Source organism: Channa argus, chromosome 8 (genome assembly GCF_033026475.1).
Source record: "Channa argus isolate prfri chromosome 8, Channa argus male v1.0, whole genome shotgun sequence".
Lineage (NCBI taxonomy): Eukaryota > Metazoa > Chordata > Actinopteri > Anabantiformes > Channidae > Channa > Channa argus.
The window spans coordinates 26,970,878-26,984,539 of record NC_090204.1 but is presented as its reverse complement, the minus strand read 5'-3'; the positions used below and the strand labels follow the sequence as shown (position 1 = coordinate 26,984,539).

Genomic DNA, 13,662 nt, shown 5'->3' with positions numbered 1-13,662 from the left:
TAACGGAACACAGCTGGCTCTTCCTGTCGTGGACTCATTAGCGCGTCCTGTGGACAGCGTCCTGTTCATTCTCAGTCATTAACGCAGAACGGGACTCCTGACAGCAACATGTCGGCCAGCGCAGTCTACGTGCTGGACCTTAAGGGGAAGGTAAGACTTTCACCTGGAGACAGTCCGAGTATCTGTTTTTATCTCGCGTGAATAATTTTCCTATGAACTAGAAAAAAATGAATTGTTAAGACTTAACGGTGACTGATATCCAACCAGATGTGAGCCGCTGGACCACTGAGTGAACATGACAGATCACATCTCTGTCTCCCTGTAGTGAAACGCGGACTCATGAGTCACAGATTGAATCTGAACACTTCATTTAAAGTGGTACTTGATTTGTGGTATATATTTATAATTCACTAACCATGTTCAAGTGGGGAATGTATGGGGCAGAAGTGACGACAAAAATATACCGGGTTATCTTTCTGTAATACCTGTGCACCGACGCTGTAGGTTTTAGTTAGCAGGGCTGGATCTGAATATTTTATATTGGGGTTGCCAGACTGAGACCCTCAAAATAAAGTGGCACATTTGGAAAATCAAAAGGTTTTAAACTAATGCATGGAGGAGAGAGAGAGAGAGAGAGATTTTTCAGCTTAAAAAATAATAAATATTCATATATGAATGATATTAAACAGCTGGAAAGATATAAAAATCCATACCTTAAAGGCAGCGTCCGCCTAGTGGCAACATCTCCAAAATTGTAAAGGTGGCATAAAATGTAAAGACACCTAAAATGTACACAATAAATACATATTTGTATTTATTTCTAATGAAAATGGTCTATTTCAGCTTCAGATTTGGTCAGTTCTTATCTGCTTTTGTCCACTGGCTGGGGGTGGGATTTATGGTGGCCCATCTAATTTGTGGTGTCCCCCCCTTTTTTTTTTTTAAGAAATGCTATCTGGGCATTATTATTGATTGTAAATACTGCATTTGTACATTTCTGATACCTTATTTCATTCAAATGACTTCCTTAAGTGTTCACTTAAGAGCGGTACCTGAGCATGCTTCTGTTGAGAGGTAACCTGCTGACAGTCCCAGTCCCACTGATGAAGGCTGATCCAACGCCGTCCTCTGGTTTATTGTGGTTCTACCAGCTGTAGCTCTCGTTGTGTGAGTGCAGACTTAACCAGTGTGGGAAAATATTAGAGTCAACCTGAAAAACAAGTTTTATTCGCTGTGAACATCAGTGTCATTTAAAAAGAACAACAACCTCTGCATTTGGCCCATCCCACTGGGGGAGGCAGTGGGCAGCCACAGGGGGCTCCCCTGGAGGTAGTCCTGAGTGTCTCAGCTTGTGGGCAGGCTGGGATTTGATCACACTGACTTCTTCATCCCATCCTGCTGCTCTACCCATTGACCTACCAGGCCACCTTATACGACCTACAAGTCCTGCATCTCCTTGCCGATGGTTTTTCTCAGAGTGTACTCAGATTTCTATATTCCAAAGGTGCAATCCAGTGGCAATCAGACATTTTTAAATGATATTTTATTGAGCCGCCGCCTCACAGCTAGAAGGTCCCCAGTTTGTTGGCTTGGCCGTCTTAGTTTTATTGGTGATTCCAAATTGTCTGAATGCGAATGTGAATGGTGTGTGTGTCTGTCTTTCTCTGTGTTGGTCCTGAGATAGACTGGAGACGTGTCCAGGTTAGACCCTGCCTCTTGCCTAATGACAGCTGAGATAAGCTCCAGCTGCCTGTGATGGAAGACGTGTCACCTCTTATCCAACACGTTACATCAGTTCTTGCCATCTGGCTTGAAGTAGCAGGCGTATGAATTCTGTGGTGTCAAGGTAGAGCGGTCGACCACCAATCTCACAGTTGTTGGTTCGATCCCCAGCTCCTCCGGTCACATGTTGAAATGTCCTTGAGCAAGACACAGAATCCCAACTTAGTTGCTCCCGGTGAGTGTTGGCCAGCTGCATAGCAGCTCCCCCATCGGTGTGTGAGTGTGTGTGTGATTGTGAGTGTGGGTGGGTGAATAAGAAGCAGTGTAAAGCGCTTTGAGTGCCAATAGGTAGAAAAGTCCTATAAACACTATATTGCCAAAAGTATTCGCTCACCCATCCAAATAAATGAATTCAGATGCACAAAGCAAGGTCCATAAAGACATGGATGAGTGAGTTTGGTGTGGAAGAACTTGACTGGCCTGCACAGAGTCCTGACCTCAACCCGATAGAACACCTGTGTATTATGTATTTCATAAACACACTCCTAAACCTCGTGGAAAACCTTCCCAGAAGAGTTGAAGCTGTTGAAGCTGTTATAGCTGCAAAGGGCCGACGTCATATTAAACCCTATGGATAAAGAATGGGATGTCACTAAAGTTCATATGGGTCTAAAGGCAGGTGAGCCAATACTTTTGGCAATATAGTGTAAGTGCAGACCATTTAATAAGTTGTTGTCATTTTGATCGTCTGTTGTGTCGTAAGGCTCACTTGAATCTAAATGGAAATGACTGAGACTCCCTCAGCAAAGATTAAAGAACTACATTGTAAATGAGTGAGAAATAGTGTCGTAGATTAACTCGTCTTTTGAGAGAGGGTCTGTTCAGTTAGAGACAGTTGGCCTCTTAATTCCCTTTCAAAACAAGGATCTTCTTTGTCCCGAATGTGGCCACAACTACATTATGTTGTGTGAAGTGCAGTGTCTTATCTTTTAACCATTTTTATTAAAGGCAGCAACACAACAGCACAGCAACACACAGGCAGGAAATGATAAGGGGAGTACAGGATGCCACCCTGGACCAGTGTGCATGGGTGAAAAATGTCAACCTTCTCACACCTCTGATTTGCAGCTCTTCTCAGTTTGCCGTCTTCACAAATGTATTATGTATTTTGTTTCGGGTTGTATTTAACTAAAATGCAACAGATTGGTTTGTGATACTATTTGCTTTATGGTTTTCTAACATTTTCTAGACTCTTCAAATAATTGTTAAGTATTAAAAACAATATCTAGTTAGTTTTTAAGTCTACTCAGAGGGTTTAATTTAAAAACAGATGTATACAGCAATAACATGATCCAATCTTTATGATACAATGGACAATCAATAACTACTCAATAATATTTAAAGTAACTGCCAAGTACTACCTCCAGGTCTTTTGTGAAGTAAGCCTGACCACACCTGAGATATATTCAGAGAGAGTCATGCAGGCACGTGGTTGAACAACACAGCAGTAAAAGCTGATGGAATCAGCTTTAGAGGAAACACACTTGTATATTTCAGGTGCTGATCTGCAGGAACTACCGGGGAGATGTAGACGTGTCAGAGATCGAGCACTTCATGCCAATCCTAATGGACAAGGAGGAGGAGGGCAACCTATCTCCCATCTTGGCCCATGGAGGAGTTCGCTTCATGTGGATCAAACACAACAACCTGTACTGTATCTTTGAAAGGGCCTCATCTGCACCATATAGATTCCTGGATCATTGTGTTTGCAAACCCAGTGGTTTATTTATCACAAGAATCATGTACTTTGGAGTTAGTTTAGGTAAGTAAGTGTTGGGGCATTATCATAAAGAATATGTGTAAAATGCAGCCGACTGTAAATTAAACCCAGAGGTTTCAGGCTTTAAACAGTCTACATGTTTTTATTCACCTTAACCTGTGTTTCACCAGTTGTAGCAACATCTAAGAAAAATGCCTGTGTCTCTCTGGTTTTTTCTTTTCTTTATAAAATCATCCAGGTAAGATTCTCTTCATTCATACTATAAAAACAATAGAAATACATCTATACATTTTATTGCTTGGATGAATCTGTTTTATTGTGTTATTATTTGACTCCCTCACCATCCAAAAAAGCTAAATCTTATCAGTGTTTAGTGTTCATGCACCTAACTGTATCCACCGAAATGAGAATACACAGTAAACATTCAGTACATAGGAAGCTTGATGCCATGTCATCACACTGGCATGAAGACAGCAGCAGTGTGAACACAGTGTGTGTGGATTACAATGGAACAGTCAAAGATTCATTACCAAACTTTGACAATTAAAATGAAGTGAACAGAATGAGGCGATGCTTAGAAGAAGACCTGCCTCAACAGATATAGCAGACTGCAGGCTAAGAAAATCTAAGTTAATATGTCAGTAGAACTTTGATCACTGGTGGCAATTACATTTTTAGCGTGTGGACTGGACCATCCAACTTTCTTGGAGTTTAGTTACAGTGAGTTCCTCATATGATTGGAGCGTTAGCTATAGCTCCACATGGTGAACACATTACAACAGCGTCTGTGTGATCTGCTGGCTCCTTAGGTATTTTCTGAATACTTTAAAGAGCTGGAAGAGGAGAGCATCAGAGACAACTTTGTCATCATCTATGAGCTGCTGGATGAGCTGATGGACTTTGGTTATCCTCAGACCACAGACAGTAGGATTCTGCAGGAGTAAGAAGCCTAAGACATTTCACAAGCTGTGAATCCTGTTTATGGTCATTTTATCTAACCTCCTCTCCACCATGGCAGGTACATCACTCAGGAGGGCCACAAGCTGGATACCGAGGCTCCTCGCCCTCCTGCCACTGTCACCAATGCTGTGTCCTGGAGGTCAGAGGGCATCAAATACAGGAAGAATGAAGTCTTCCTAGATGTCATAGAATCCGTCAACCTGCTGGTGAGATCATGTGTACTTTTTCTTTGAAAACCACAAGTTAGCTACAAGGTACTGCCATTTTTTGTACATTTTACTGTGTTGCAAATTTAACTTTAAATTGACATTTTCTCCATTAATCTGTACCCAATAATCCACAACGACAAAATGAAAACATGATTTTTTTTTAAAGAAAAATGAATGCAAATAACTAAAGGCATTTTCAAACTGAAACTTTTCATTTAATATGTATAAGTATAGTAAGTTTGCAGATCATCTGCTGTGGCTCCAGATTGCAGTCAGTTACATTCTGTTGGGTATGTTTCTTTGAGATGACTATAGAAAGTGACTGAAGTTCACCTATGGCATAGACATAGTTAAGAAACACTCGCACAATAGAATTTCCAAATACTACTTGAAGTACAAGACACCAAAGTAACTGGAGGAAAAGGCAAAAAACAAGCAGAAAATTGAATGAAACCCGGATGAAAAAAATATAATTATCTTACAATAACATTATCTTTGCAACAGCAACGAGAACAGCAGTTCTGGCAGCTTCACAACATTTAAATACAGTCCTATCTGAAACAACAAAAATACATTCAATTTCTGCTCACAGATTGAGAAAGGTGCCAAACATTTGAAACATATCTCACATTACAGCTCCCTAGCATTCTTGTCTCATCTAATACAGGAGCAAATATCAGACCATCAATTTAGTTTTTTTCCATCTTCTCTTTAAAGTTTGTAGGTCTAAAGTAGTGTTGCTGATTGATTCCGGTATAAAAGTCGACTAATTATTTGTATTAATGCATACATACAGTAGATGTCAATGTGATATCGCGGTGAAATGATATGCAGCATGTGTACTTTTACTTCGGCTATATGCTGATGCTAATAGTGTCAGTAGTACTTCTTCAACCGAATTTAAAGTAAAATGTTACATTTTGTTTAGTAAATAAGCATAGAGACCAACCTCTAGTGGTTGTGACCCCCCTAGGGGTTTAGGTACTCTTTACTTTTACCATCCATCCATTATCTTTAACTGCTTGTCCTATTCAGGGTCACAGGGGCCAAGATCCTGGTACCATAGTTCCCTCTGGGGTCTCTGGTTTTCTCCCACAGTCCTAAGACGTGCATGTTAGGTTAATGTGTGAATGTGAGTGGTGGTCTGCCTTTCTGTGTGTGTCTCTCTGTGCTGGCCCAAGCTTTGCTCAAAACTGTACACCTCTGAGCAAGATCTCTCCCCCTGCCTTAGGTGAGTGCCAATGGCAATGTGCTCTGCAGTGAGATCGTGGGCTCAATTAAAATGAGAGTGTTCTTGTCTGGCATGCCAGAGCTGAGGCTGGGCCTCAATGATAAAGTCCTGTTTGAGAACACTGGACGTGAGTAGTTCAGCCACTGTAAAACACAAATCAAATGAAGCATTAGTCATGATGTTTGAACTGCAACACATTTCTGCTTTAAGAATCTTTGCATATCTTTTTATCCTCCTCTATCCCTATTTCTCTGTCTCCACATGCTCTATGACGTCCTAGGAGGAAAAAGTAAGTCAGTGGAACTGGAGGATGTGAAGTTCCACCAGTGTGTCCGTTTGTCACGCTTTGAAAATGACCGCACTATATCTTTCATTCCTCCTGATGGGGAGTTTGAGCTCATGTCCTATCGCCTCAACACACATGTAAGTCCATAGCAGCAGGTTATAATAAAGTGCTTCCATGCTCTGCATGTTTGATTTGGAAATGCTCTTTTTGTATCGATGTCCATCCACATCAAAATACTCATGTAAACTGAACAGTGGTGTGAAGGGGTCTTTTTGGAGGACCTGAAGACGTATGATCAAAGTTAAGTTTGTCAGTAGGCCATTGTCTTAGGTGAAACAAGATATGAGCAGTACCTGGAAGAGGAGTTGGGTAGCATATTCATAAAAATGTGTTGATTTCTGGCCCAGATTTGACCCAGGTTTCTGGCAGACCAGAAAGACCAGAAATGCTGTCCTGAAGATAATGAGTCTCATCCAACACAGATGTCAGAAAGACAGACAGACATCAGACAATATGATATGTATGTATGATATGACAGTGGAGTCATCTAGTGGAAAGGACAGGAAGGCCTGCGTGTGATTGGCCTAAAAATAGACAGAATCCAGTTATCTGGCATAGATTGAGAAGATGCCCTGTGGAACATCTCTGGACAGGCAAATAGAGATAGATACTTGTCCCTAACACTATACTTGGACCTGGACCGACCATTTGTCATGAACGCTGTTAATGTAGAATGACCACTCCTGAAACCAGACATCAAGGAACTTGACAAAAAGTCCAGATGGGTATGTGCTGTAAGCACAATATCACAAGCTACAGCAATTACTGTGATGAATGTTTGATGTCCTCAGGTCAAACCACTGATCTGGATTGAGTCAGTCATTGAGAAACACTCACACAGCAGAATTGAGTACATGATCAAGGTAAAGTACCAGGTCTTCTCTTCATGTGGTAAATAACATTGTTGTTCATATTTGTGGTTATTCTACAGTTCTACAGTTCAGTACTTGGGTACCAATTATGATTAAAGGCTAACTAAACCCCTAAACCACTTTTTTAACTGAAACAATAGGTTGTCAGTCATGTTGTTGATTGATTTAGGTTAAAAGTATTTGGACTGTACATTTTGAGTAATACTATGCATAGAAATTGCCCTCTACTGGTTAGTTATTATTATTTATTATAAGTAAAATTTATAATTCTATTATCCTAACCTGATCCTTTTAATGGTAGCAGAGTATGATGATAATGATGATTATTATTATTAGTATTATTCATGTTTGGATTGTAACTTGTACTGTACAGTCTCTTCCTGTCTAACTGTCTTCTCTGCCCTGTCCAACAGGCCAAAAGTCAGTTCAAGAGGAGGTCCACAGCTAACAATGTTGAGATCCACATTCCAGTTCCCACTGATGCTGACTCACCTAAATTTAAGACCACTGTGGGCAACGTCAAGTGGATCCCAGAGAATAGTGAGATAGTCTGGTCCATCAAATCTTTCCCTGTACGTCAGCAACACGTGATCTTGCTTTATCAATAGTCAGCGCACACACACACACACACACACACACACACACACACAAATATATAAACCCAACAAACCTTTGCATCATTCTGCTGGATTTCAGGGTGGTAAAGAATATCTAATGAGGGCCCATTTTGGCTTGCCCAGCGTGGAAGCAGAGGATAAAGAAGGAAAGGCTCCTATCAGTATCAAGTTTGAGATCCCCTATTTCACCACCTCGGGTATCCAGGTAAGAAAGAAGGTCTTTCATGTCAGTGAGTCATGGAAGAGCAGCTGAAACCAAATTTCGAAAGGTGTTGCTTTCTTCTATAATGCTGTGTGTGTATATCACTCTGGCGTTTGTGTGTGTGTGTGTGTGCAGTGACAGATGTAGCCACAAGGTGGCACTATTGTAGAAGGAATAATGAGAGAAACAACGCACAGAAACATTGTTGCTGTTTTGTTCCTGTACCTGAAATAAACATGGGTAGTAACAAGATACCACTGAATCAACAGAATCAACAAAGTAGCTGAACACCAATGCTGGTGCACAGAAGTTACCTTAATTCACATTCCCAAAAGGAATCATTTTAAAGCTATGGTAATGATGAATATATTGTTATACTGCCATAAAAAGGGTCAAATCCTCACACCAGCATCAGTAAACTAAAGATTAAATGTGTATTTCTGCCTGACCTTAGGACATTGCCAACACAGTCCACTTAGTAAAAGTTGCATGTTAGCAAAGTTTATGGACATTTTATGTAAAAGTGAACCTGAGCTTCTGTGTAGAAATCTGTTTTGATTAAGCATCGGTTCCATGTGACATAACAAATGGAACAAGACACAGACAAATAAAAAACTGGGTTACTTGGTCAAGACAAGAGACAAGTCTTTAAACTTTACAGATATGTATACACATAGAATACAGTTAGACATTAGTTCAGTTCTGGAGTTTCACTAGGCCTTTTTTGAGTCATTCTGAGGTTGACTCACTCTAATGCTTGAAATCAATGTCTTGCTGGATAACCTCGTTACTACTGATGAGCTGAGCTTTCCTATTCAAGATTTCCTGGTAGAGAGCAGAATTCATGTTTCCCTCAATTATGGCAAGTTAACCAGAGCCTGATGCAACAGAGCATCCCCACACTACCACCACTATGTATGAATGTAGGTATTATTTTATGTTAGACTTAGTTTGAATATCTGAAACAGTTCAGTACGTGATACACACAAAAAGAGAAGAACTGTGGGCATTAAATATTTTTTGCTAATGCTCAAAACATGCTCAAAACAGCCCTACAGATTTGCCAGAGGATGCCAAGGATGCCATGAAACACATTCAGTATATTGCTTAATTAAGTCTAAAATCAGTAAACCTGAATGGGTAATATTATGGGGATGGATCTCATCTTCCTCAGTTTGCTTCAGTTTTACGTATCCAGCTATGAGGTTCTTCCAATGAAGAAGGGCTTATTTTTTAATGACATGCCCTTACCATGCAATATCAACATCAAAACTGAAATATTCAATACAACTTATGTTAAAACGGTTAATACTTAGGTCACTGTGACAGAAAAAAGTACATTTTATTCAGGTAAATGTAGAGACTATCATCAGGCATGTAGAATAAAGGGAGCATTACCGGAATTGTAGATACATTTTGGTACAAGTCTACTGATGGTTAGCAACATATTCTGGCCTTGTTTCCTGATAATGCTTAATCTTAGAAGGTAAACAGCTTTTTTTAAAGAGCATTTTTACAAATACTGTTAGATTTCTACATATCCCAAAGCAGCATGTAAGAGTGATTTGCAGCTACAAGACTTATGAATGCAATTAAAAAGGAGAAGAAAACAATGACAGAAAACAATCAGTAACACAGATACATTGTCAAATCAATTTGTCTGTGTGTCTTTTTAGTTTTAGTCAAATCCTGTTCAAGTGAGTGGGTCTTGAAAGAAGCTCATTATTTGTAAAAACCATTAGCTTACAGCTTAGTCTATCTTCTTTAGCTAAACAGTCAAATTATTAATCTGGGTTTTGTAAATACTCCCATTGAATTTAAGGTACCTCTTGATCACTGGCAGCTAGGAATAGTTCCAGTCTCCAACAACCCTAAACAGGATAAGCGGATTAGATAATGGATGGATAGTTGGATGAACTTTGTTGTATAAATACTTGTGCATTTTTAGATTAGAAATTACTTTGGTTATGTCATGAATGCAAGAAATAATTGGCAAATAAAAACTACTAAAAATAAAGGCAGGTTGAAATAAACTAGGACCTGTGAATTTAAGGTCTGTGGTTGGACTGTTGACATGCTGACATCATTTAGTCAATTTCATTCAGCGGAAATAGAGAACAAGGCAGCCATTGTCCTGCTGTTGGTTTGCTATAAGTGTAAAAATAAACTCCAGATTCAGTTGTTGAGAGTTGAACCACAAACGCTCACCAGGCCAATAGGCCTCATTCTGAAACTCAAGCCAGAGTTGCAGCCTTCAATTAGCCCAGGCATTTTAATCAGCATGAACCCAGATCCACTTCTAACCCGGCCACACTCAAGTCACTGGCTCAACCTCAACTAATGGCAACTTGTAAAGACAGAGACAAAAGCAGAGGCGGTAGTGGGGAAGCCACAGATTTTTTAAAATAGCTGCGTGAACTTGGATCAATGGAGACATCTTTAGAAAGATGCTACTATTTGCTGCTACAAGGCCTGCTATTACTGAGAGATCACTTGTGATCAGAAGCTATTTTGTGGCCTGTCCCTGGTAGTAGCACACACTGACAATACACACACTCATGATACCACAGAGACATAGTGGCTGGTGATTGAGGGCGGAACTTTTGCAGGCAGTTCTTATTAAGGTGTACTTGAACTGAACTGTGTGTGGCAATGATCGGGGGTTAGCGAACAGCGATTGCATGTTGCTGGTGCTATGGTGAACAAATATTTGTGTGTTACACATTTAATGCTCAGTGATATGGTGGTTAAAAAAGCACATATGTAAAGCGTCAAACAGAGAATAACACACAATAAGGGCAAGATGACCATGGGAGTGGTTTTACTGATTTAAGTGTGTGTGTGTGTGTGTTAAGTTTTACCGCTTGCTGATTACATAAGGAGGAATCAGACATTCTTTTTTTAAATGTTGATTCATACATCCATTTATCTTGTGGGACCTTATTTATAAAACACGTGCAGATAAGAGAAAAAGCTTACGCCAACAAATAATTACATTTATAAAGCCAAACACACAATGTCCCTTTATACTGTAAATCACAATCAACTACAAAATGCTCACACATTGGTGAGTCTCATATTCTCTCTACTATTCTATAATACTAAAACACTCCCATAGTTACCCAAACACAGTAATATCCCCTGGTATTACTACTGTGGTGGCTGTTTGGTTTAAGCTGATTAAGTGCTGTAGTGGCTGATACATCATGATGGGTTACCACCTGTCACAATCAACTTCATCTTTACCAGCAGGGATCTTTTCTTATCTTATTAATTACTGCAAATATTTTGTAATAATTACTAATCAGCATTATTTAAAGTACATTGTTTCTCATGGGGTTACTTTTACTTTTGTACTTTAGGTGTGTGTATATATATATATATATATATATATATATATATATAGCTACACCATAAGAAGTGCATGTCATGAAAAGGCAGGTGTAACACCTCTAAAGCTCTATGCACTGTGTTGTTTCTCTCCCAAGGTTATGCTTTTGATTTTATATATTGCTAGAAACATGATATTGTCACAACCACAATATTGCTCTGAGCTTGTTGCTCAGTATACTGAGCTGCTAAAGACTCGTAGCATTTACTTCAAAGTATTGTATGTTATTAATAAACAGGAACTCTTTTTGATCAGCATGGGGAAAGCCACAGATTCTTTAAAATAGCTGCGTGAACTTGGATCAATGGAGACATCTTTAGAAAGATGCTACTATTTGCTGCTACAAGGCCTGCTATTACTGAGAGATCACTTGTGATCAGAAGCTATTTTGTGGCCTGTCCCTGGTAGTAGCACACACTGACAATACACACACTCATGATACCACAGAGACATAGTGGCTGGTGATTGAGGGCGGAACTTTTGCAGGCAGTTCTTATTAAGGTGTACTTGAACTGAACTGTGTGTGGCAATGATCGGGGGTTAGCGAACAGCGATTGCATGTTGCTGGTGCTATGGTGAACAAATATTTGTGTGTTACACATTTAATGCTCAGTGATATGGTGGTTAAAAAAGCACATATGTAAAGCGTCAAACAGAGAATAACACACAATAAGGGCAAGATGACCATGGGAGTGGTTTTACTGATTTAAGTGTGTGTGTGTGTGTGTTAAGTTTTACCGCTTGCTGATTACATAAGGAGGAATCAGACATTCTTTTTTTAAATGTTGATTCATACATCCATTTATCTTGTGGGACCTTATTTATAAAACACGTGCAGATAAGAGAAAAAGCTTACGCCAACAAATAATTACATTTATAAAGCCAAACACACAATGTCCCTTTATACTGTAAATCACAATCAACTACAAAATGCTCACACATTGGTGAGTCTCATATTCTCTCTACTATTCTATAATACTAAAACACTCCCATAGTTACCCAAACACAGTAATATCCCCTGGTATTACTACTGTGGTGGCTGTTTGGTTTAAGCTGATTAAGTGCTGTAGTGGCTGATACATCATGATGGGTTACCACCTGTCACAATCAACTTCATCTTTACCAGCAGGGATCTTTTCTTATCTTATTAATTACTGCAAATATTTTGTAATAATTACTAATCAGCATTATTTAAAGTACATTGTTTCTCATGGGGTTACTTTTACTTTTGTACTTTAGGTGTGTGTATATATATATATATATATATATATATATATATATAGCTACACCATAAGAAGTGCATGTCATGAAAAGGCAGGTGTAACACCTCTAAAGCTCTATGCACTGTGTTGTTTCTCTCCCAAGGTTATGCTTTTGATTTTATATATTGCTAGAAACATGATATTGTCACAACCACAATATTGCTCTGAGCTTGTTGCTCAGTATACTGAGCTGCTAAAGACTCGTAGCATTTACTTCAAAGTATTGTATGTTATTAATAAACAGGAACTCTTTTTGATCAGCATGGGGAAAGCCACAGATTCTTTTTTGTTCATAGTTTGATGAAGTTTGAAGGTTCTAGACACAATAACTTTGAAGCCGCGCTGATGGCACCAAGTGGTGTAAATGCTTTGGCTGATGAGTGACTTTAAAATGTTCACTAGTTGTTGGGTGTTTTGCCTTTATTAAATATTAACAGAAGCAATATGAACAAGAAACTAGGGAGCGACAGATGGGGGGGGATGACATGCTGCATGGTACAGTGTGTGTACTAACCCACCAAGACACCTGTCAAATACATGTTAATAATATTGGGCACCAAGCTGTATTGGAATGATAGCTAGAGGTTTTTCACATCTCTTACTGTTACTGGAGTAACAGATGTGAAAAACAATCCCTTCAGGAGGCCTTTAGCTCTGTCTTTTCTCATCTGCATCACATCCAGTGCATGCAGTTTGTATTCCGAACGGAAACTCTGGCAGTAAGATTGAAATCTATATGTATCTGAATGGCAAGTTCAATACAAAATGGATAAACAGCAATAACAGTAGAAATCCCAATAGATAGACAACAGAGTTCAAATCTTAATTCAGAATACTGAGTCATCTTGGACTGTGAGCTTTATTGTATTGATGGATGTCCCTCTGGTGTTATCCTCAACTTCATTTCCCAGAGCAAAAAATCATCTCCCTCCATATGGAGTGGATATAAATATCAGCTATATTTATGTGATGTGAGTTGTGCTGTGGGAGGACATTTACACAAAATGTCACATCTCTTCACTGCTGTAACTTCCTGACCAACGAGTTCCAGTGTTTAATCTCAGGCAAAG

At 39.3% G+C, this 13,662-nt stretch overlaps 1 protein-coding gene and 1 long non-coding RNA gene across 2 annotated transcripts in view; both read left to right on the top strand.

Annotated features, from left to right (window-relative positions):
* Nucleotides 1-13,662, top strand: part of LOC137132049 (uncharacterized) — a 205,992-nt gene that overhangs the window by 32,644 nt on the left and 159,686 nt on the right. The gene's annotated exons all lie outside the window — the stretch shown is intronic.
* The window catches only part of LOC137132118 (AP-1 complex subunit mu-1-like), a 35,381-nt gene continuing 21,750 nt past the window's right edge, over nucleotides 32-13,662 (top strand). The window contains exons 1-10 of the mRNA XM_067514236.1: nucleotides 32-150; nucleotides 3,280-3,436; nucleotides 3,673-3,740; nucleotides 4,312-4,442; nucleotides 4,521-4,668; nucleotides 5,903-6,029; nucleotides 6,183-6,325; nucleotides 7,040-7,111; nucleotides 7,534-7,692; nucleotides 7,817-7,942. Of these exons, the coding sequence (XP_067370337.1) occupies nucleotides 109-150; nucleotides 3,280-3,436; nucleotides 3,673-3,740; nucleotides 4,312-4,442; nucleotides 4,521-4,668; nucleotides 5,903-6,029; nucleotides 6,183-6,325; nucleotides 7,040-7,111; nucleotides 7,534-7,692; nucleotides 7,817-7,942 (1,173 nt within the window). The 5' untranslated portion in view covers nucleotides 32-108. The remainder of the gene's footprint in view (nucleotides 151-3,279; nucleotides 3,437-3,672; nucleotides 3,741-4,311; nucleotides 4,443-4,520; nucleotides 4,669-5,902; nucleotides 6,030-6,182; nucleotides 6,326-7,039; nucleotides 7,112-7,533; nucleotides 7,693-7,816; nucleotides 7,943-13,662) is intronic.